At 41.2% G+C, this 25,057-nt stretch overlaps 1 protein-coding gene across 3 annotated transcripts; it reads right to left on the bottom strand.

The window, feature by feature from the left end:
- Window positions 1–1,379: 1,379 nt before the first annotated feature.
- Window positions 1,380–22,480, bottom strand: LOC118375680 (zinc finger protein 260-like). 3 transcript variants are annotated; one of them, XM_035762271.2, is made up of 3 exons: window positions 20,726–20,864; window positions 20,452–20,580; window positions 1,380–4,198 (listed from the first exon to the last, which is right to left on the bottom strand). In XM_035762271.2, exons 2-3 carry the CDS (start codon window positions 20,527–20,529, stop codon window positions 2,171–2,173), a joined length of 2,106 nt encoding a protein of 701 aa, XP_035618164.2. In that variant the 5' UTR covers window positions 20,530–20,580; window positions 20,726–20,864; the 3' UTR covers window positions 1,380–2,170. The 3 variants fall into 3 exon arrangements, with proteins under 3 accessions (XP_035618164.2, XP_035618163.2, XP_052355316.1); XM_035762270.2 differs by lacking the exons at window positions 20,452–20,580; window positions 20,726–20,864 and adding an exon at window positions 22,277–22,480; XM_052499356.1 differs by having other exon boundaries at window positions 20,452–20,864.
- Window positions 22,481–25,057: the final 2,577 nt, after the last annotated feature.

Below are 25,057 nucleotides of genomic sequence, written 5' to 3'. Positions count from 1 at the left end.
ATACATGTGTTACATAAGGATGCAGTCGATGATGTAGAGTACAGTATATACATATGCATATGAGATGAATAATGTAGGGTAAGTAACATTATATAAGGTAGCATTGTTTAAAGTGGCTAGTGATATATTTACATAATTCCCATCAATTCCCATTATTAAAATGGCTGGAGTTGGGTCAGTGTCAATGAAAAAGCACTTCATGATGACAGAAATGAGAGTCATTTAGTTCAGTTACCTTTGCTTTCTTGGGTACAGGAACAATGGGGAACAGCAGACTGGGATAGGAAGATTGAATACGTTCGCAAACACTCCAGCCAGCTGGTTTGCACATGCTCCGAGGATGCGGCTAGGGATGCCGTCTGGGCCGGCAGCCTTGCGAGGTTTAACACACTTAAATGTCTTACTCGTGTTTGCCATGGAGAAGGAGAGCCCATAGTCCTTGGTAGTGGGCTGTATCAGTGGCACTGTGTTATCCTCAAAGCGGTCGAAGGTGGTGTTTAGCTAGTCCGGAAGCAAGATCGTGTCCGCAACATGGCCGGTTTTACCTTTGTCATCCATGATAGTAAATAATGTAATGACAATTCAATTCTAGTGGACACAAAATCTGAAACAATTAAAACATTGCTGTTGCCTTGCTATGTTGTTGTCTTAGGTCTCTTTATGTAGTGTTGCCTCGTGATGTGTGTTTTGTCCTATATTTATTTTAATTTTATCCCAGCCCCAGTTCCCGCAGGAGGCCTTTTGGTTGGTCATCATTGTAAATAATAATTTGTTAACAGACTTGCCTAGTTAAATAAAAATAAAACGAACTGCAAATCTATCCTACAAGTTTGTAGTCACAAGCTTGGATGTAGTCATTGCGTGCTAGGAATATGGGGCCAAATACAAAACTTTAATACTTTATTTATAAGTATGTTTAGGGATGTAAAAAATTGACAGCTACCTTTGAGAAAAAATATTACTTGTTAAACAAAATCTCTGAGCAATTATATTAGTATAAAATAATTTCACCCATTAGGCTACCTGCCACCCCTGAAATATAGCGCAGTATTTGAGTTATTTATTTTATATAGTTATTAGACTCCACTGTATGTGTAAAGAATTTATTACAATAACCAACTGAGAATACACAAGCTATCACACACGGGTAATGGTTAAACCACTCAAGGAGCAAGACAACCAAAACTGACCAACCAAACCCCTCTCAGCAGTGAGATGTGTTTGAAGGGCTTCAGCTCCATCAGTTCTCTGTAAATAGATGGAAAACTTCACAGGAGAAAACGTATACATTTGTTTCACATGCGTAAAAACTTCTCCATAAAGCTACTTTTGAATATAACCAGAAATTTCACACTGGAACGAAGACCAAAGCTTAAAGCTGTTGTGGAAAGAGATTTATTACAAAACATACTCTTAAAATACATGTGCTGATCAAAACAGGTGAGAAAAACCACACAAGTGCAGTGATTGTGAGACGTTCTACTAATCAGTTATCTCAAAAGGCAAGTCCATGAGAAAAGCCTTTCAGCTGTGATGTCTGCGGGAGAAGATTCAGCCAAGCCATTCATGTCGCAGCCAACATGCAAGTGCACACAGGAGTCCGACCATACTCATGCAAGAAATGTGGAAACGGGCTTTTAGAATTCAAGACGCTTCAAATTTAAAAAAAAAAATACACTGTCAGTAGCTAGGGTTATCTTCTGACCGCTCTTTCAGAGGTGAGGAGAGTACATGCCAACCTAAATAACATGGACATTAATAACTGTTCACCAGTTTGAATACTGAGACATTTTTATTTTTAATTGGATTTCCCAAATTATTCCATACATCCATACATGATTTATACTCTGATGATCACATCACTGATATTTACACCTTGGTTCTAATAGCCCATGTTTACTACAGTTGCTGTAATCTTTGAAATAGTATTTTGGGTAGTTTAACTGGGCAAATAATTACCCATTTGGTTGTTTGGCCTTGCGGAATGATTTAGGTGCAGGCGAGAATTGATATTCATTTATGCAGGGTGGAAACTAAAATAGTGATAAGATATTTAAAAAAATGTGGTTTATAAAATAAAGTTTACTATTAGTAAAAATGTAAAAAATTATGCAGTAAGACAGTGATACTTTTACTATATTGCATTTTTGTGTCTGTTGTTAGTCCTTTCTTATTGAGTGCCTCTGTGACTTTGCCTTTCAGACTGCAGAATAGAGGTCGTCTTCTCTCCAGTGTGTTGCCTCTTCTGGTGCCGTTTTCTGTCGTTAATTTGGGAGAAGCTTTGTCCACATTCTGAGCAGTGGTATGGTTTCTCTCCAGTGTGAATTCTCATGTGTATTGTGAGTGAGTTCTTTTGGAAAAATCTTTTTCCACAGCAGGAGCACTGGAAAGGTCTCTCTTTATTATGCACCCTTCTCACATGAGTCATCACGTCACATGAACGAGAAAAAGTATTTCCACATTCTGAGCAAGGATAGGCTGCTCTTTCTCCAGAGAGTTTGAACTTGTGTGCTTGCTTGTGACACTTAAATGTTTTTTCAAGTGCAAAACTCTTCCCACAATCGGTGCAGTGGTATGGTTTCTCTCCAGTGTGCATTCGCTGGTGCCTTTCCAACCGTTGCATATTTGAAAAACCCTCCCCACAGTCAGTGCAAAGGTATAGTACACTTTCAGTGTGTGTTCTTTGATGTCTTTCAAACTTTGACTTGTTTAAGAAACACTTTCCACAGTCAGAACAGTGGAGTGCCAGGTCTCCAGTGTGTACTGGAAGGTGTGATCTTAGTTTTGCCATGTCAGGAAATCTTTTATCACACCTTGAACAGTGGTAAGGTTTCTTTCCTGTATGGGTGTCTTGTGGAAGGTATGCATTTTCTCCAGTATGTACATGTATGTGTGTTTTTAGATCTTCTGGTTTGGAGAAAAGTTCCTCACAATGATTGCAGCGGAAGTATTTCCCTTTCATATGCTTTCGCTGGTGGTGTCTTTTCAAATGATACGATTGAGAATAACTTTTGTCACAATCAGGGCATTGGTGAGCCTTCACTCCTGTATGTGTTAGCTGGTGTGACTTAAGGCGATCTAATCGACTGAAACCTCTGTCGCAATCAGGGCAGTGGTAAGGCTTCTCTCCAGTATGTGTTCGTTGGTGTCTTTTAAGATCCCCCACTTGTCGAAAGCTCTTCCCACAGTCGGAGCACTGATTCATTTCGGAGCAGTGGTAAGGCTTCTTACCTGTATGAGTTTCTTGCTGAAGGTATGCCATTTCTCCAGTATGTACATGTATGTGTGTTTTTAGATCTTCTGGTTTGGAGAAAAGTTCCTCACAATGATTGCAGTGGAAGTATTTCTCTTTCATATGCTTTCGCAGGTGATGTCTTTTCAAATGATACGATTGAGAATAACTTTTGTCACAATCAGGGCATTGGTGAGCCTTCATTCCTGTATGTGTTAGTTGGTGTGACTTAAGACGATCTAACCGAGCAAAACTTTGTTCACAATCAGGGCAGTTGTGAGGCTTCTCTCCAGTATGTGTTCGCTGGTGTCTTATAAGATCCCTCACTTTTCTAAAGTTCTTACCGCAGTCAAAGCAGTAGTGTGGCTTCTCTCCTCCAGGACTGAAACCCTCAATCCAATCATCAGTGCCACCTGTATGTTGGGGCTCCTCTCCATTCTCCTGTGTTGTTTGGGATTGTTGTGGTCTGTCTGAGTTATTCATTATTTTCTCAGATTGGCACTGGGTGTTGGCTGAGCATTGCAGTGTGCTATGTGAAAGCTCACTCTCTACATTTGCTGCACTGCTGGCAGCTTTGAAGTTATTCTCTGGCAGGTCCTGTTGCTTTTTCACAAGTTCATTTTGACGAATGCGTGTGACAGCTTTATCCAGTGTTATTTCTGGGTCCATTTGTAATTGCTCAGACAGTCTTCTGTCACGTAATCCCATGACTAGTCTGTCTCTTATCATCTCACTGAGCAGAGCTCCATAACCACAATGTTCTGACAAACAATGAAGTGCAGAGATAAAATCATCAGCTGTCTCTCCTACTTCCTGTTGTCTTTGGTTGAATTTAGTTCGTTCTAATATTACATTCCTCCTAACTGCCAAATGTCCATCTTGCTGCTCATTATTAGAACTGTGGAAGTGGTCCCGCTTGATCAGGTTGTCATCTTGCAGGTCTTCTGAGGTGTCCATCTCCTCTGCCTGGAAATACATTTAAAATGGCATAATTACTAATAGGCCTATCGTCTCTGTTCTCTCAAACAACATTTTGTAATACATAAAATATAGTCTACTTTCATTATGGTTCAAATGCAAATTAGATAGCATATACAATAAATAGCTAAACAAATAACTCAGGGTCTTCACATCTTTACAGTAGTAGCTCGGTCTAATCGTTTGAAATACCTAGCAGTATCAACATGATAATGATGATTTGTTGTTTGTCATTAGGCTTAGAGATCACCATGATATAGCATATTGATTGCATTGGCTTGTGATCTAGGCTAGAAAAGGTTAATTGACAGTATTAGTCGTGGGCATTTCCATGTAAAAAGCCCCATGAGCACTAGCATGTGAAGTGTCAAATGAAAGTTAAGAGCCTATATATTTGAGAAATTAAGGCATATCAAATGTTCAACCATTTTCCATCCTAAAAAAAATAGGAATAAGGAAAGGGTTTCATTTTTGGTGTTGGATTCTAGCTTGAAATATCCTTATTACCATACTCAAATGTATTTATTACTTTGCATGTATTAGAAATGTATATGTTGAGAGTCAATGAATGGTGAATAGGAACGCTGTGTATAGAAAGTTACAAGAGGTGACAAGGGGAAGTGCAGAAAGTTCATATTCTGTTCAAACATGTTGTTGCTGAATATTCATTTTCTTGAGCAAGGAGGCAAAGAGCAACGGTCTAGTTTCATTTCCTGATAAGGCAGGCCAGATGCTTTGGAACTAGGACCATGAGGGATGTGGAACTCAACTTGAGATAAGGTCAACAGTTGAAGAGAGAAGACACTGCTGGGAGGGGGGCCATAGGGGCCCACCACAAATACCATTTGATTACAGTCCTATCTCACATACACACACTGTCACGCCCATGGGGATGATAGACTGAGGCAAGCCATGACAATACCAGTAAGAGGAACCTACTGTGTTTCTGGCTAACAGAGAAGGGTTGTTTATCTTAGACATGTAAGGAGATTACTTGCCTAGTCGGAAGGTATAAGTATATGCTTGTGTGACTTGTATGTTGTTTGTGCAGCTAAAGCACCCAAGTGGGTTGAATAAACTTGGTTTGAGCTTTTTCTAGTGTGTCCGTTTGAGTTTCTACTCTGTTTGTTCAGAACCTAACAGTTGGTGTTGTTAGTGATTCACCACGATTTACAGTCGATCTGGAGAGTCCGAATCATTTGAGCTGGAGCCGGCACCAAAAACAAGGTAGGCACAGTTCCTACAGTTCCTATGAGTGTTACCACTCATTCTGATATCTCTGGGAGAAGAGTCATAGGTTGAACACAAATGATAGGATATGGACCTAGGAAATCTGAGTTTCTTCAGTAGTCCCCTTGTGTTACGAACAGTAGATATAGTGTAGGGTAGGTTCTGCAAGGATAGGTCCAGAGTGGAGTTGGGTGCCTGCGAGATCCGTGGGTGGCCCCACTGTGAAGTGTAGATTCCGTGTAGGATAGGTCCCAGGTGGGGTTGGTTCCCTGAGAGATCCGTAAGTGGGACGAAGGTCCCAGGGGGGTGAAAGCCCCAAGCGTGGTGGCCATAAACCGTGGTGTGTGTGTGGATGAATTGTCATTCTTGTATACTAGTACAGTAAGTTGTAGAGTAGTCCATGTAGAAGGAGAAAGGCACTCGGTGGAGAATAGTAGATATCTGTGCTTAAACATGAAACATTGTCAGTGAGTGGGAATGTGGATGGTGAAAGGTTGCCTGTAAGTTCTGGAGGGCGGCCCCCTCCATGGTGAGTCATCCACAATAGTCTGTGCATACAACAGTGTTGTCAAGCACCAAAACTGTTAGGACGAGTGACAAAATAATTAAGCGCCTAAACTGTTACTACTCTCCGGGGGAGTGGGTATCAGTACCTTGGGAAAGTCAATAATAGAAGGTGAGTTTTATAACCGTGGGTACAGAAACATAACCGTTGGGGGTGGTGCGGAGCCAATAATACCTGATATGGCGTCCGGGAGGGGTGGAAAGGTAGAATGTTACCAAAGCATTCTAAGCGCTGAAAAAAAAGGCATAAGAACAGCACCAAGAATCAAACAAGTGGTGAAAATTGGTACACATCCCGCCGATGGACAGTTTAAATCCAGCCAAGAGTGTATGGATGCCATCGTATTGTGGAACACTGAAATCAAAGAACGTCCCAGACCACAATACACCGGCTTCCTAACCACGGAACTTTATCAGCAAAGGATCTAAATGGAAAAAAGGTTTAAAAAATACAAATCTGCCAGGTAAAATGGAGCAATAAAATGACTTAGAAAAACAAAAAGAACTAGGCGTATCCGAAGGGCGTGCGCACAGATGAGATGAACAGAAGCAGGAATTGGCTAATGTGTTAGAAAAGAGTCAAAAGGAAACCAGGAATTAGAGGGAGCCCTTGAGGATAGACAAAAGCAAATAAAACGGTTTGGCTTCAATAGTATCAGAATAGTTGTATATATGCCATTGCCACTCCTCCGCCCCCCAGGCTACAAAGTGAAACAGGTACATCTAGTGTATCACCGTTATACCCCTCTCTGAAGAGGAAAAATAGCAACATGGGTTGCGAGACGCGGCGGATGGGAACATTACGAGCCCGCACATAGTAGTCCTGGATAGTGGATCAGCATGATCCAGGTAATCATAGAGATGTGCGTCCAGTACAAACGCATGAGACACCAGTTATGTATTATACGAGACAAATAGTCCCAGTGGAGGATAAGCCTATCCCAGCTGCCGCGCAGCCCCAAATTCAGCATCACCACCAGCCACTGAGTGTGAGCGAAATGCATATTTTTATGAAAGCACCACCAGACCCAGTAAAAGAGGGACACAAATCTATCCGTTTCTGGAGGAAACAGGGTAGAATGAGTGATCCAGCAAACGAATGACAAAACTGAGGGATTCTTGACAACAGTTGGGAATATTTTGTTGTATAAAGTACCAGTCAAAAGTTCACACCACTATTATTCTAGAATGTAGAAAATAGTAAAAATGTAAGAAAAAACCTGGGATGAGTAGGTGGGTCCAAACCTTTCACTGGTACTGTATATCTAGCCTCTGTGCAGTCAATTGTGGTTCAGCAAGTTAACGGTTTTTATGTGGAAGGAAGAGGCTACGTCAAACACAGCTTCCGAGTAGATCCCGGCGCTCAAATATCACTAATGGCTTATGATGAGAAATTAGCTACATTTGCGACAGGAAAAAGTATCACATTCAGCGGAGTAACGGGCAGAATCGAAAGCTATACAACCATTATCCCTGTCCTATATCATAGGACCAGTAATAATACCATTCTAATTTTACATGGCGATGGTTGTGGAACCAATGTTGGGGTTGGATAATCTCTGCGAAACGCCAGGGGAGTGGATTCTCAAAAGGTAACAAATTAACATGGGCAATACAGACGGTGAAAGCAGAGCAATAGTTGTTTCAGGGTCATACCCTGTAGGCAAAAGACTCATTAGATTGCAGTCTGATTGAAGGCTGCAACCCTGTTGTGGTGGAGGTACATCCACTGTAAACGATAAAGCAATATCCTATTAAACCGGAGGCTGAGAAATCAGTGGCAATATTACTAGAGGGAGGCATAGCAGTCATTGTAAATAGGTAGGCCGTCATAGTAAATAAGAATTTGTTCTTAACTGACTTGCCTAGTTAGATAAAAACAATTGCGGTACGAGGACCAGTCCGATGCAACAGCACTTAATTTCCAGTAAAGAAAGGACTAAAATGGCGTTTTAAAGTGAATGTTCACGGCATAAACAAACATGCAGTGAAAATCATAGCAGTAGTAGTGGATTTGGCAGACCTATTGGCATCTATTCCCTCAGACTGGTACAGCGTAGTGCTAGGCGATATGGCCAAAATATCATATCATGGTATTTTTCACATTTTGGACGGTATGATGGTATTTTATGTTTTTGATGAATAAAAGTTCCACATTTGCTTTATGATTAGTGACTGATCCTAGTTTGGCAACACATATATTCTAAATTATTTTAAGGGGTCTTTCTCCATTCTGATTGGCTTATACCGTTCAATTCAACTTCAACCTAAAATCATTTCCCGCATTTCCATCAATTTCTGCATTTCCTGCACTCCTTTGAGATCATTTCCACACTGCCACGATATGGGTAAAAATACTAGGCCTCATTTTTAACCAAATGTTGCAATTTCGATTAGATTAAAACACTTGGGTGAACTTTTGGAGTCATGGAAATAGAATGTTTATTATAATTCTATAGTTAGAATATAATAGTGGGCATTTTGAATAGAGTGTTGTTTGACATGACAACGAATGAAAATGTCATGGACGAGTTACTGTGACAGTGTAGGAACAAAAGTGAGGTTCCGTGTTTCCTAGGGGAGCCTATTATATTTGGCTACATTAAATCTTTATTCATATAGCCAACATATTCATGCTTCCCCTATTCCCCTTTGATTTATAAGATACGGTTGCACAAACATGCTGATTTAGGCCTCCACTAGCACTGGTATCAGGCTGTATTAGCTAGCTACATTTGCTCTGACTAGCAGTTAGTTAGCCAACTAGAGATTAGCATTATTGGCTAACACGATTTAGCTTAACTTGCTAAGAAAATACTAACTAGCTGTTTGCAGATGTAAGAAACACAAACTAATATTGTAATTATAGAACAATTGTGGATTTATATTAAGATCAAATTGTGTCAAATGGTGCAACACCATAGTGCCCTCAAACCTCATCAATAAGCTATGGACCCTGGGAGTAAACACCTCCCTCTGCAACTGGATCCTGGACTTCCTGACGGGCCGCCCCCAGGTGATAAGGCTAGGTAGCAACATTGCCACGCTGCCTCCTCCTGTAGTCCCTGTTCACTCATGACTGCACGGCTAGGCACGACTCCAACATTAAATTAGCCGATGACACAACAGTGGTCATCGACAACAACGAGACAGCCTATAGGGAGGTGGTCAGAGACCTGGCTGTGTGGTGCCAGGACAACAACCTCTCGCTCAACGTGATCAAGACAAAGGAGATAATTGTGGACTACAAGAAAAAGAGAACCGAGCACACCCCCATTCTCATTGACAGGGCTGCAGTGGAGCAGGTTGAGAGCTTTAAGTTCCTTGGTGTCCACATCACCAACAAGCTATCATGGTCCAAACACACGACAGTCGTGAAGTGGGCTCGACAAAACCTATTCCCCCTCAGGAGACTGAAAAGATTTGGCATGGGTTCTCAGATCCTCAAAAGATTCTACAGCTGCACCATCGAGAGCATCCTGACTGGTTGCATCACCGCCTAATATGGCAACTGCTCGGCCTCCGACCGCAAGGCACTACAGAAGGCAATGCGAACGGCCCAGTACATCACTGGGGCCAAGCATCCTGCCATCCAGGACCTCTATACAAGGCGGTGTCAGAGGAAGACCCTAAAAATTGTCAAAGACTCCAGCTACCCTAGTCATAGACTGTTCTCTCTGCTACCATACGGTAAGCGGTACCGGAGCACCAAGTCTAGGTCTAAGAGGCTTCTAAACAGCTTCTACCCCAAAGCCATAAGACTACTGAACATCTAATCAAATGGCTACCCAGACTATTCACATTGCCCCCTTCCCTCTCCACACCAGTGGCACTCTATGTTGTCATCTATGCATAGTCACTTTAACTCTACCTACATGTACATACTACCTCAACTAACCGGTGCCCCTGTACATTAACTCTGTACCAGCTCCCCCCTGTATATATAGTTATTTTTTACTGCTCCTCTTTAAATTACTTCTCTTATTCTTTGAAACTGCACTGTCGGTTAGGGGCTCGTAAGTAAGCATTTCGCTGTTGTATTCGGTGCATGTGACTAATAAAATTTGAAACATTGTTGTCATCAACATTGTTGCATGTGCTGCATTGGCCATGCAGACTGAAGGAAATGGCTCGTGGTCTAGCAACGACAAATGTACTCCTTGAGTGACAGTGGGTGGGACTAAGTCTTCTGTATACTTCCGGCCCTTCTTTGGACACTGTTAACAACCCTCCAGGCAAGCTTCAATGCCATACAACTCTCCTTCCGTGGCCTCCAATTGCTCTTAAATACAAGTAAAACTAAATGCATGCTCTTCAACCGATCGCTACCTGCACCTACCCGCCTGTCCAACATCACTACTCTGGACGGCTCTGACTTAGAATACGTGGACAACTACAAATACTTAGGTGTCTGGTTAGACTGTAAACTCTCCTTCCAGACCCATATCAAACATCTCCAATCCAAAGTTAAATCTAGAATTGGCTTCCTATTTCGCAACAAAGCATCCACTCATGCTGCCAAACATACCCTTGTAAAAATGACCATCCTACCAATCCTCGACTTTGGCGATGTCATTTACAAAATAGCCTCCAATACCCTACTCAACAAATTGGATGCAGTCTATCACAGTGCAATCCGTTTTGTCACCAAAGCCCCATATACTACCCACCATTGCGACCTGTACGCTCTCGTTGGCTGGCCCTCGCTTCATACTCGTCGCCAAACCCACTGGCTCCATGTCATCTACAAGACCCTGCTAGGTAAAGTCCCCCCTTATCTCAGCTCGCTGGTCACCATAGCATCTCCCACCTGTAGCACACGCTCCAGCAGGTATATCTCTCTGGTCACCCCCAAAACCAATTCTTTCTTTGGCCGCCTCTCCTTCCAGTTCTCTGCTGCCAATGACTGGAACGAACTACAATACAAAAATCTCTGAAACTGGAAATACTTATCTCCCTCACTAGCTTTAAAGCACCAACTGTCAGAGCATCTTACAGATTACTGCACCTGTACATAGCCCACCTATAATTTAGCCCAAACAACTACCTCCTTCCCAACTGTATTTAATTTATTTATTTATTTTGCTCCTTTGCACCCCATTATTTTTATTTCTACTTTGCACATTCTTCCATTGCAAAACTACCATTCCAGTGTTTTACTTGCTATATTGTATTTACTTTGCCACCATGGCCTTTTTTGCCTTTACCTCCCTTCTCACCTAATTTGCTCACATTGTATATAGACTTGTTTATACTGTATGTTTGTTTTACTCCATGTGTAACTCTGTATCGTTGCATCTGTCGAACTGCTTTGCTTTATCTTGGCCAGGTCGCAATTGTAAATGAGAACTTGTTCTCAACTTGCCTACCTGGTTAAATAAAGGTGAAATAAAATAAATAAATAAAGTCTGTGTGGAAAGTGGCGTGGAGAGTGAGAGCGGAGAGCGATGACTCAAGTAGCAGAGTAAACTATAAAAATGGACATTACATTTGAGGGTTCCATCTGGTACAGTACATAGATGATTTGTTGTTGCTGTCAAAAGACAAAGAAACTCATATGCAAGACCTTACAACAATAGTAAACTATTTGGCAGAGCAGGGTCACAAAGCATCACATCAGAAAGCCCAATTGGCAAAACAGGAGTTAACATATCTGGGGGCACAAAGCACATTACACGCAATCCAGTAGAGAAAATGAGTTCTCTGGCACGACCAAACACTCATCGCACACTCAGGAAAACCCTAGGCCTTTTCAATTTTGTTAGACATTTTATTCCGTCATATTCTAAATACAAAAGGCACTCGCACATCTGAGCTCTCCTTTTTGCAGGTGCATGGTAACAGTAGAATAAAATGAGAAAAAAAGAAGAAACCCGCACACTGCTCTTGATAGCATCATTGTTCTTTAATAAGCTTTACGTATCGGCCTAACGGCCTTCACTCTGGTCGAATACAACAGGTGTAGCATTGACAGGACAGAAATATCTCACTGTTAATATCAAACAAATCAGGTAAATATGTCATTTCTCTCTCACAGTTTGAGTTAAAGCAGCAACTGTGTCAAGCGCCAGCATTGGGGTTACCAAACCTAAAATTACCTTTTACCATTTTGGTACATGAGCGGGAAGGGAATTGTAGTGCGGTGGTTACGCAAAATCAAGAGGGAAAGAAGAGAGACCATGTACTGGAGTAAACCGTTACTCTGTAGCGAGAGGAATGCCGCCATGTCTGGGGTCAGTACAGGCGACAGAAATGGTTTTGCATAACACTGCATCGATCACAATGTGTCAACAAGTAGATCTGTATGTTCCACATGCTGTAGCAACCACAGTTAACAGCACATTACTAGTGCAAGATGGACAAAATGAGAGTTAATGTTAAGTGGGGAAAATCTACAATGCCATAAATCAGTGCTTTGAATCCTGCGTCGTTAACGCCGTTGCCTGGGAGGGAGAAACGCATGTATGTAACCCAGATCAAATTACACAGAAGGCTCTAGTTACAAGGGAAGAGGGCGACAGGGTATGCTGTGTGTGACAAGGGGGGTGACAGGAACACCGATCAAAAATGGGCAAATAGAACAATTATTTGAAGCGTGTGTCAATTACCCAGTAAATTAGCAGTAGCGACAGGTGAAGCACATACGAGTCATACAGATAAAATAGCCAGAGAATCGCCAAGGCGGCAGCCTTAGTAAGAGTAGATCCCACTGTAAACAAGCAGTTGGGTGGGGTGATGGAGCTACTTTCACCACCCTAGTCTGTGTCAGTGACTGGAATGGTCAATGCCACATGTAAGACGCATAGAATGGGTGGCCAAATATGAAGACACAAGAGTACATTGGGGTAGAGTCAGGACTAACGCCACAGAGACCAGAGAGGTCACAAATGGCACAGTAATCTGGGTGGAACAACTTGATAGCAGGACTAGTACATTGGACATAGTCTGTTCAGAACAAGATGTAATCTTGGAACAGAAAGGAGTATGGAAGGAAAGTAATAGCACTGAGTCTAAGGAATTAAACTACATTCTCTCTCTTGCCTTAAATGGACATAATGTGCCAGGGTTCTCGATCAGCTGAGGGTCAGTTAATAACTTTCAGACTAGTAGTGCCACCCAGGGCTGTTGAGGTGACCGTATTACAGACATGAGTGGTCACGAGTCATGAAGGCAGACAAATTCCACAGGAACGTTTAGTCATGGTAATTAGGCTTCTCCATGCTCTGATGCTGCTGCTGGTCATTAGTAGTCGACCAAACTTGCTAACTGCCTGGTACCCAGCACTCTATTGTCCTTCTACTCACTCTGATATCAACGCAAATGTAATCGAAAATCGAATCAAACACTTCATAGGCTATGCAATTGCGCGAGAAAACAGTGATGGGATCCTCTTTTTAGTAGAGACCATCAGCTTTATATAGACTTGGCCTACTATATATATTACAACAGGAGTATAGCCTTGATGCATTGATGATGGCGCCGGTGGGTAGGGCTGCCGTCTTACCGGCCCTCAACCAATCATGCTATTTTGTTAGTTTTTTTTCACGTTGTTCCTAACTTGTTTTGTACATAATGCTGCTCTTTAATTATTTGTTTTTCTTATCTCTTACTTTTTAAAACTTTTATTTTTTATGTATTTTCTTAACTGCATCGTTGGTTAAGGGCTTGTAGTAAGTAAGCATTTCACGCTATGGTCGACACCTGTTGTATTCGGCGCATGTGACAAATACATTTTGATTTGATTTGTGGCTAGCATGAAAATGAACCACAGGAAAAGCTTCCTCCATTCAAGTGCACAGATGACATGTATTGTTTCCCACTGCCCGTTTCCAGACTGGTGTAAGATAATGGTCCATTCTAAATCAAAACTCATTTCACCCACATTAAAAACAAGATTAAATCAAGTATAGTCTGATGGGTGACAATATTAGCCTATTACTTGTGAATGATATATAATCACTTGTGAATGATGCCTAGCATAAGAAACGAAGCCTTTTTTGGTGACTTTTCAAATCATAGTCATATCTCATGTAGCCCATAGGACTATATGTTTTGATATGGTTTGTATCACAACTAAAGGGGCCAAATAACTTCTTAAATTTAAGCACATTAATCCGCTTTACAATGGGTATAGAGCCTAACTGGTATACATAAGCAGCGCATGAGTTTTAAGTTTGGGGAAGAACATTTGCGCCATAAAAATGCACCTTTATAATTAAAGCATTACATGTATAATCGCATTTGCGGTCACTTTTTATAATGGTGTTTTCCGCTTATGGAACATTTGTGCTTATAGCCTACTGCCGTGTGCACATTGTTGCACTTATAATGTGAAGAATTAGCCTAATAGTTTAGCAACATTTTAAGCTAAACGTTCTGATCTGTTGCATCAGCCACATTGCGTAAACAAGTTTGATGCTGGTGGTTATATTAATTTGGGATCTATTGCATCCAACAACTGTCCCAGACTATGTTTGGAATATTTATTTGTCGCACAGAATAGGTTATAAAGTGTGAACAGCCTGCGCAAAAAAACAAAGCAGAGTCTTTCAACTTTTTTCAAATCATCATTAGAGTCGCATCATGCAGCCTTATAATGTATTAAAAACCAAAACATATAGCCCAACATTTGTAGAACAACTAAAGTTACATTAATAATTCTAAATTAACCATATAGGAGTACCTATTTCTTTGTTAACTGCTCAACACAGAATAGCCACATGTGCGCACTACCTCAAATCGTTTGGAGAAAATATTTAGGTTGTTTTCAGCTTTGTTCAATAGCATTCTTCAAACTAGAAAATAATGCCATGGAATTCTAATCAAATATTGTCTACTAAATGAACTAGTGTAGCCCACTAGTGTAGCCCACAGCCATTTGGCATAGCTACATCAGGAATTAACACAAGGACAACTCAGAGTATGCTATTCTGTTCTTCTGAAGCACACTACATTTTCTTCATGTCATGCTTCTTTAGACAATAAATACTGGATTTATTGTGAAGGTGTAGGCTACATTACATGGTTTATTAGACTTTTTAAAAAGTAGATGTTCCAGCGGTCTGTATGTGGAAGCCAGGAGATGCTAAATGTGTTTACGTTAATTAAACGGTCAATTACCGTGAAAGTGACATTTATTTGCTTGATAATCACCGGCTGATGAAATTTCGTGACGATGGCGGCGCGGCATGTTGCCCGCTTTGAGGATAACACAGTGCCACCAACACGGCCTGCTACCAAGGACTGTGGGCTCTCCTCCATGGCCGACGTAAGACATTAAAATGTGTTAACCATCGCAAGGCTGCCGGCCCAGACGTCATCCTCAGAGCACGCGGAGACCAGCTGGCTGGTGTGTTTACAGACATATTACATTTCTCCCTATCCCAGTCTGCTGTCCCCACATGCTTCACAATGGCCACCATTGTTCCTGTACCCAAGAAGGCAAAGGTAACTGAACTAAATTACTATTGCCCCGTAGCACTCACTTCTGTCATCACGAAGTGCTTTGAGAGGCTAGTCAAGGATCATATCACCTCCACTTCGCTGAACCTCAACACTGGGGCCCCACACGGGTGCGTGCTCAGCCCCCTTCCATACTCCCTGTTCACCCATGACTGCGTGGCCATGCACGCCTCCAAATCAATCATCAAGTTTGCAGATGACACAACAGCAGTAGGCTTGATCACCAACAACGACAAGACAGCCTATAGGGAGGTGGTGAGGGCACTCGGGAATATGGGGTCAGGAAAACAACCTCTCACTCAACATCAACAAAACAAAGGAGGCGACCTTGGACTCCAGGAAACAGTAGAGGGAGCACCCACCATCCACAGATGGGACAGCAGGGTAGAAGGTGGAAAGTTAAGTTCCTCTGCATACACATTACGGACAAACTGAAATGGTCCACCCACACAGACAGTGTGGTGAAGGCGGCGCAGCAGCACCTCTTCAACCTCAGGAGGCTGAAGAAATTTGACTTGGCCCCTAAAACATTTACAGATGCACAAATGAGAGCATCCAGTTAGGCTGTATCACGGCCCGGTACGGCAACTGCACAGCCCACAACCACACGGTTCTCCAGTAGGTGGTGCGGTCTGCACAAAGCATCACCGGGGGGCACATTGCCTGCCCTCCAGGACACCTACAGCAACCGATGTCACAGGAAGGCCAAAAAGATATTCACGGACAACAACCAACCGAGCTATTGGCTTTTCACCCCGCTACCATCCAGAAGGCGAGGTCAGTACAGGTGCATCAAAGCTGGGACCGAGAGACTGAAAAACAGCTTTTCTCTCTAGGCCATCAGACTGTTAAACAGCCATCACTAACAGAGGTTGCTGCCTACATACAGATTTGAAATCATTGGCCACTCTAACAAATGGATCACTAGTCACTTTATTAATGACACTTTAATAATGATGTTGACATATCTGTATTACTCATCTCATATGTATATACTGTATTTTATACCATCTATTGCATCTTGCCCATGCCGCTCAGTCAATGCTCATCCATAAATGTATATGTACATATTCTTATGCCATCCCTTCACTTACATTTGTGTGTATTAGGTAGTTGTTGTGGAATTGTTAGATTACTTGTTGATATTGCTCCACTGTAGGAACTAGAAGCACAAGCATTTCGCTAGACTCACATGGTTAGCAGATGTTATTGCATGACCAATAACATTTTATTTTGGAAAGTGGTATCACCGAAGAGGAGGTTATATTCACCAGTATAACCCCTACAGTATTGCAACTAAAGGAGTGAAGTGGTCAGGGAAGGTTTTAGACAACAGCAGACCACGAGGACTGAATATGGGAACCAAACTATTCTCTCGGTCAAGCGTCAGGGGGAAGAGGTCTATGAGCAGATGAAGGCATACTTATACATTTGTTTAGGGGCTGAATTAGTGACAGAGACAGAAATTAAATCAGTGTAAAAGATATGATGACGGAGTCAAGGGTCAGTCCTACGGGGTGATAGTGGCAGATTCTCTCAGGACCGATATCCGTGCATTCTATGGAGTCCCTAAAACCAAGGCATTAATGTTATTTGGAAAGAATAATTGAATGTGACAATGGCAGAGATCTGCATGGCTCAGATTAAGTTTGTAGGTAATAAAGTGTCTGGGGAGCGATACCACTCCACTTTGTGTAGTGGTACAGGGGAGAGCTCACAGTAGAGGAAAGACAGCTAACTGCAGCACAATATTGAGACTACTATGAGCATAAGTTGAACGTCACGCACACCAGGATCATTTGTATTTATTATGGGGTCCAGCGAAAATAAGTGTTACACCATTTTTAAAACATTACATTCACAACAGATTTCACAACACATTAAGTGTGCCCCCTCAGGCCACTACTCTAAAACACGAAATCCATGTGCACGTGCGTGTATAGCGCGCATGTTATCGTGTGTGTGTGTGTATGCACCTGTGTTTGTCTCTCTTCACATGGTGGTACAGTGGTTCATCCTTTAAAAAGTTGCAGCGTACTGCATAGAGGTCGACCGATTATGATTTTTCAACGCCGATACCGATTATTGGAGGGCAAAAAAAAAAAAAGCCGCTACCGATTAATCGGACGATTTTTTAAATGTATTTGTAATAATGCCAATTACAACAATACTGAATTAACACTTATTTTAACTTAATATAATACATCAAAATCAATTTAGCCTCAAATAAATAATGAAACACGTTCAATTTGGTTTAAATATTGCAAAAACAAAGTGTTGGAGAAGAAAGTAAAAGTGCAATATGTGCCATGTAACTAAGCTATCGTTTAAGATCCTTGCTCAGAACATGAGAACATATGAAAGCTGGTGGTTCCTTTTAACGAGTCTACAATATTCCCAGGTAAGACGTTTTTAGGTTGTAGTTATTATAGGAATTATAGGACTATTTCTTTCTATACCATTTGTATTTCATATACTTTTGACTATTGGATGTTCTTATAGGCACTTTAGTATTGCCAGTGTAACAGTATAGCTTCCGTAGAGCGTTGGACTTAGTTAACTGTAATGTTGCAAGATTGTATCCCCTGAGCTGACAAGGTGAAAATCTGTCGTTCTGCCCCTGAAGAAGGCAGTTAACCCACCGTTCCTAGGCCGTCATTGAAAATAAGAATGTTTTAACTTACTTGCCTAGTTAATTTGTAAGTCGCTCTGGATAAGAGCGTCTGCTAAATGACTTAAATGTAAATGTAAATGTTAAATAAAATATATATATATTATTTTTTTAAATCGGAAATCGAGGCCCAGAAATACAGATTTCCGAATGTTATGAAAACTTTAAATCGGCCCTAATTAATAGGCCATTCCGATTAATCGGTAGACCTCTACCAGGGACTGCGGTTGAAAATTAGCCGGCTGGCTAAAAGCGGCACTTTTACTGAAACGTTTATTAATGTGCACTCTCTGTAAAAATAAAATATTTGTATTTATTTTTTACATTTGGGAATAAGAATGTTTTATTTTCTGTAAATTTATGAGTAATGTCAATGTTTATATAAAATGTTAAACAGTATTGATATTCTATTCAAAAAGGAGACTGTTGGATTCGAGCTTGAAATATACTTATGTTACCATACTAGAAGTTATTACTTTGCATGTATTAGAAATGTATATGTTGAGAGTCAATGAATGGTGAATAGGAACGCTGTGTATAGAAAGTTACAAGAGGTGACAAGGGGAAGTGCAGAAAGTTCATATTCTGTTCAAACATGTTGTTGCTGAATATTCATTTTCTTGAGCAAGGAGGCAAAGAGCAACGGTCTAGTTTCATTTCCTGATAAGGCAGGCCAGATGCTTTGGAACTAGGACCATGAGGGATGTGGAACTCAACTTGAGATAAGGTCAACAGTTGAAGAGAGAAGACACTGCTGGGAGGGGGGCCATAGGGGCCCACCACAAATACCATTTGATTACAGTCCTATCTCACATACACACACTGTCACGCCCATGAGGATGATAGACTGAGGCAAGCCATGACAATACCAGTAAGAGGAACCTACTGTGTTTCTGGCTAACAGAGAAGGGTTGTTTATCTTAGACATGTAAGGAGATTACTTGCCTAGTCGGAAGGTATAAGTATATGCTTGTGTGACTTGTATGTTGTTTGTGCAGCTAAAGCACCCAAGTGGGTTGAATAAACTTGGTTTGAGCTTTTTCTAGTCGTTTGTTTAAGTTTCTACAGAACCTAACACTGGTCAAACAGATGGAAATGGGGTCTTAGAAAACATCTAGCAGAAATAGTCTTAAAATATATTAGAAACACAATCATGTGTAAAGACACCTGCCAACTAATATCAACATTTAAATGTAGTTTTGCAGAAATGATTTGCCTTCTGGAAATGGAAGTAATTCTGTTACCAAAAACCCACATATCTTGAATCTATTTTCTTAGTTCACAGAAGTAACAAGTAAAGGTAGACCTACTTTCTCTTTGTCAGGTGGTGGTCAAAGCAGGATTGTGAAATTTGGACAACCCCTCCCACTCCCTCCAGTTAATGTTAACTACCCCTGCGCTGACTGACACCTACCCATGAGCCCCCTCTCTTTCCATTTACTGTAATCAGCAACCTCGCCCTCTGAGCGCCAACCGACCCTGCATTTTGAAAAGTAGTTGAAATTTGGGCAGTCCAAATCTAAACTAATCAGATGTCTGTTTCATAAGTTTGGACAGTACAGCAAAATAAAAGTAGGTTAGAGTATAGTCCGGTACAATAGAGTACTGTACAGTAGAATTTAGTACAGTAAAGTGCAGTATAATTTACTGTGTACTCTCCTGAACTATACTCTACCATGCTGTACTTTAATGTCCAAACTTGTTTAACATAGATGTTTATGATCGGTACAGATTTGGTCTGGTCCAGACAAACCAAACTTGGGTCTTGTTTGGGGACTGAACTCAGAATAATAGCCAGTGTGTAGAATACACGAACATGCAAAGGAGGATATTACATTTTTCTACCTTTGTGTACTCAGAATAAATCACCATTCAGAGAATAACATTCATAATTATGGATTTCTGTATAGTACAGATCAGGGACCCGTAATTATATTACCATCATTATGTTACTGGGTGGTAATCCAATTCATTTACTGTGGCTCAAAACAAAAACATATATTTCGCTTATTAACTTGAGTCTTCATATCATAGCTGACGCCGCATTCTTTCTGCCATATCTGACATATTTGAATCTTAATTCAGAGTAGATTTTAGAAAACGTACTCAAACTGATGTAGATTATACTGTCATTCTGTTAACAAACTTTATCAGTACTGTTCGAGTACATGTGTTTTTGTAAAATCGTCAGTGGAAATTGTTAAAAGTAGTTATTGTGCAAAGAGTTGTATGGTTTGTTTAACTTCGCAATCGATGGCTTTTGTTTGGCATACTTTTGAAGTGACAAATCGGTGTCTCAGCGTCATTATGTTACCTTTGAATTGCCCGGCTCCTCTTCATCTCGGGTCTCCTGCATTGTTTGGGGCAGTCCTGCGTCCTCAAGTTCCGCCATTTTCAATGGTGTTTTTTATCCCAACAGAAGTGTTGCGGGTAAAACCAGAGGCTGCAAACCAACCAAGTTTTACAGCAAAGTCTGCTGTTCTATTCTATACACAATATTTTTTGACTGATTTTGCAGGTTGCAAATGGAAGCTTTCGGTTAGGTTTGATTCTAAGTGAAAATTAAAATTAAAATAAAACAATCTCACATGACCGTTGTTGTGCAGCTGCACGTCTATTCACTGCTGGTAATTCCTCTCTCCACACCAGAACGTGATGCAGTTTAAAATGAACAAGAAAAACGCAGCAAGCTAAACTACTGACTGAGAACGAAGTGTCGTAAAATGCTTGCAGACGTTTCACTTTACGTTTGAATGCAGACTATTCATTTTCTAAAACCAGCGCGAAAAATCGCGAGACTTCCGGGAAATCTTGCGAAGCAAACTGACCTGACAACGCCGGGGTTTGTAGGGTTTAGAGAAGGAAATGAAAGACAGTGTTGATTTAAGCTTGTAAATCTTGGTGGGGCAAATATTTTTGATGCATGCCAGCAAAGCCACTACACAATACATTAATTGCATTATAAAAGTGACAAACGGTGCCCACACTGTTAAGGCCTACATAAATCTGTCCCAACAGCAGAGCTTTCTTTTCAGCACCATGGAGTGAATCCTTACCACCCGCTACACCTGTCTATCTGCAGAGCCTTGTCTGGCAGCGAAACAGTTAATTCAGCCTCAAAACCTGCCCTGAATGAAGCATCACCACTGATGAGAGAAGTGAAACATTCTTCCTTACTAGTTCATTTGAGTAGCTGTAGGACTGTACTGTACTCCTTGAGAAAAGCAATCTCACACGGATGTAGTTTGCTGCTCACACCCAGGTCTTCACAGATTTGCCCCAGCTGGTCATCTGTTAGGGCTACAAGTTTGGAGATGGCACGGGACTCTGAGCTCCATCTTGTCAAAATGCTGGAACATTTTGACTTTGCACTTGTGTACAACTTCCGTGGTGGAAGTTTTGTCCACCTCATTGGTGGCGAGGAGGTTGAGGCTGTGTGCCACACAAAGTTGATGTGAAGGGATAAAAAAAATTAAGTTCTTGTTCATCCTCAAGAATCGCACCCACATCATCAAACCTCCCCCCATCATCCGAATGTTGAAGTCTGCATGTAGTTCACTTAACGTGGCAGCAATCACATCATAGGTATGACGTCCTCTCAGTCTCACACAAGCCAAAGCAGCCGACTCCCTCTCCAAGGTGTCCTCCTCGAGCCAGTGGCATGTCATGCCGAAGAAGCTTCTGTTATGGGCAGACCAGATGTCTGCTGTGGTGCAGACTGACGTTACACTCTGGAGTTTGGCGGAGAGAGCTTCTTTCATGGACTCAAATTCCCTTTCAATACAGTTGAAGTCAGAAGTTTACATGCACTTAGGTTTGAGTCATTAAAACTTATTTTTCAACCACTCCACACATTTCTTGTTAACAAACTATAGTTTTGGCAAGTCGGTTAGGACATCTACTTTGTGCATTACACAAGTAATTTTTCCAACAAATGTTTCAGACAGATTATTTTACTTATAATTCACTGTATCACAATTCCAGTACATCAGAAGTTCACATACACTACGTTGACTGTGCCTTTAAACAGCTTGGAAAATTCCAGAAAATTATGTCATGGCTTTAGAAGCTTCTGATAGGCTAATTGACATCCTTTGAGTCAATTGGAGGTGTACCTGTGGATGTATTTCAAGGCCTACCTTCAAACCCAATGCCTCTTTGCTTGACATCGTTGGAAAATCACAAGAAAAATCAGCTAAGACTTTAGAAAACAATTGTAGACCTCCACAAGTCTGTTTCGTCATTGGGAGCAATTTCCAAACACCTGAAGATACCACGTTAATCTGTACAAACAATACTACGCAAGTATAAACACCATGGGACCCCGCAGCGTCACACCGCTCAGGAAGGAGACGCGTTCTGTCTTCTAGAGATGAACGTTTTTACGAATTTTCTTTGAAAGACAGGGTCCTGAAAAAGGGACGTTTCTTTTTTTGCTGAGTTTATATAATGTGTTCAAGACAACTCGGAAGTTGTGTCGTGTTCAAGACAACTCGGAAACACAGACATTTTCGACATGGAAACTCATAGAAAGATGAGCTCCAGTTTCCGAATTGGAAAGAAACACTGACCCCTAGTGGTGTTTTATTTTATTTTTTTCACCTTTATTTAACCAGGTAGGCTAGTTGAGAACAAGTTCTCATTTACAACTGCGACCTGGCCAAGATAAAGCATAGCAGTGTGAACAGACAACACAGAGTTACACATGGAGTAAACAATTAACAAGTCAATAACACAGTAGAAAAAATGGGCAGTCTATATACAATGTGTGCAAAAGGCATGAGGAGGTAGGCGAATAATACAATTTTGCAGATTAACACTGGAGTGATAAATGATCAGATGATCATGTACAGGTAGAGATATTGGTGTGCAAAAGAGCAGAAAAGTAAATAAATAAAAAAAACAGTATAAAAACAATATGGGAATGAGGTAGATGAAAATGGGTGGGCTATTTACCTATAGACTATGTACAGCTGCAGCGATCGGTTAGCTGCTCGGATAGCTGATGTTTGAAGTTGGTGAGGGAGATAAAAGTCTCCAACTTCAGCGATTTTTGCAATTCGTTCCAGTCACAGGCAGCAGAGTACTGGAACGAAAGGAGGCCAAATGAGGTGTTGGCTTTAGGGATGATCAGTGAGATACACCTGCTGGAGCGCGTGCTACGGATGGGAGTTGCCATCGTGACCAGTGAACTGAGATAAGGCGGAGCTTTACCTAGCATGGACTTGTAGATGACCTGGAGCCAGTGGGTCTGGCGACGAATATGTAGTGAGGGCCAGCCGACTAGAGCATACAAGTCGCAGTGGTGGGTGGTATAAGGTGCTTTAGTGACAAAACGGATGGCACTGTGATAGACTGCATCCAGTTTGCTGAGTAGAGTGTTGGAAGCTATTTTGTAGATGACATCGCCGAAGTCGAGGATCGGTAGGATAGTCTGTTTTACTAGGGTAAGCTTGGCAGCGTGAGTGAAGGAGGCTTTGTTGCGGAATAGAAAGCCGACTCTTGATTTGATTTTCGATTGGAGATGTTTGATGTGAGTCTGGAAGGAGAGTTTGCAGTCTAGCCAGACACCTAGGTACTTATAGATGTCCACATATTCAAGGTCGGAACCATCCAGGGTGGTGATGCTAGTCGGGCATGCGGTTGCAGGCAGCGATCGGTTGAAAAGCATGCATTTGGTTTTACTCGCGTTTAAGAGCAGTTGGAGGCCACGGAAGGAGTGCTGTATGGCATTGAAGCTCGTCTGAATATTGACTTTGTTCTCAGGCCCTTCTTATGAACAAGTCCTTTTTTATAAACAAGTCTGTCAAATGAACATATTCTTTCCAGAGATTATCAGCGTGCACCCAAGATGTTACGTTTGAACCAAAGAATTACATGTAACAAAGATCAAATGGAAACAATGAAATAAGTATATGAAATGAAATAATGAATGTTGATGTTAATACTATGTAAAATATCTAATCATGTTGCAACATGATAATGAAAACAATACCGTAATATATTCAACATGCTGTAAACTTTTTGCTTTAACAGTTTCACTTTTTCATCCTCATCACTGTAATTACTATGACACGTCCCTCACTATTGTCATTGGTTGCACTAATTACACAGTTTGTCTACATAACCTGGTTCATGCATTCATGACATCACCCTGAAGAAGGCACAGGGATGCTGAGACGTTGGTGGTTTACCCAATAAACTACTGGGAGCCTTCAGAAAGTATTCACTCCCCTTGACTTTGTCCACATTTTGTTGTGTTACAGACAGAATTTAAAATGGATTACATTGAGATTTTGTTGTCACTGGTCTACACAGAATACCCCATAATGTCAAAGTGGAATTATACTTTTCGAAATGTTTACAATTTAATTAAAACTGAAAAGCTGAAATGTCTTGAGTCAATAATTATTAAACCTGTGTTATGGCAAACCTAAAAAAGTTCAAGAGTAAAAATGTGCGTAATAAGTTGCATGGACTCACTCTGTGTGGAATAACAGTGTTTAACATGATTTTTGAATGACTACATAATGTCTGTACCCCACACATACAGACAATTGTAAGGCCCTTCAGTCAAGTAGTTAATTTCAAACACAGATTCAACCACAAAGACCAGGAAGGTTTTAAGGTTTTCCAATTCCTCGCAAAGAAGGGCACATATTGGTGGATGGGTAAAAAAAAAAAAAAGAAAGCAGACATTGCTTCTTTCCAAGCATGGACATTGCTTCCCTTCGAGCATGGTGAAGTTATGAATTATGCTATGGATGGTGTATCAATACACCCAGTCACTACAAAGATACAGGCGTCCTTCCTAACTCAGTTGCAGGAGAGGAACGAAACTGCTCAGGGATGAGGCCAATGGTGACTTTGAAACAGTTAAGATTTTAATGGCTGTGATAGAAGAAAAGTGCACCTCGGTG

This window comes from Oncorhynchus keta, chromosome 37 (genome assembly GCF_023373465.1).
Source record: "Oncorhynchus keta strain PuntledgeMale-10-30-2019 chromosome 37, Oket_V2, whole genome shotgun sequence".
Classification (NCBI taxonomy): Eukaryota; Metazoa; Chordata; class Actinopteri; order Salmoniformes; family Salmonidae; genus Oncorhynchus; species Oncorhynchus keta.
The sequence above is the reverse complement of the archived record's forward strand: the minus strand, read 5'-3'. Positions and strand labels throughout refer to the sequence as shown.

Excerpts from the sequence above, each read along its gene's own strand:
- LOC118375680 (XM_035762270.2), bottom strand. The coding sequence starts at position 22,381 with ATGACGAAACAGACTTGTGGAGGTCTACAATTGTTTTCTAAAGTCTTA. Across the intron at positions 4,199-22,276 it reads AAGAGGCATTGGGTTTGAAG|GCAGAGGAGATGGACACCTC; the intron begins GTAGGCCTTGAA and ends ATGTATTTCCAG.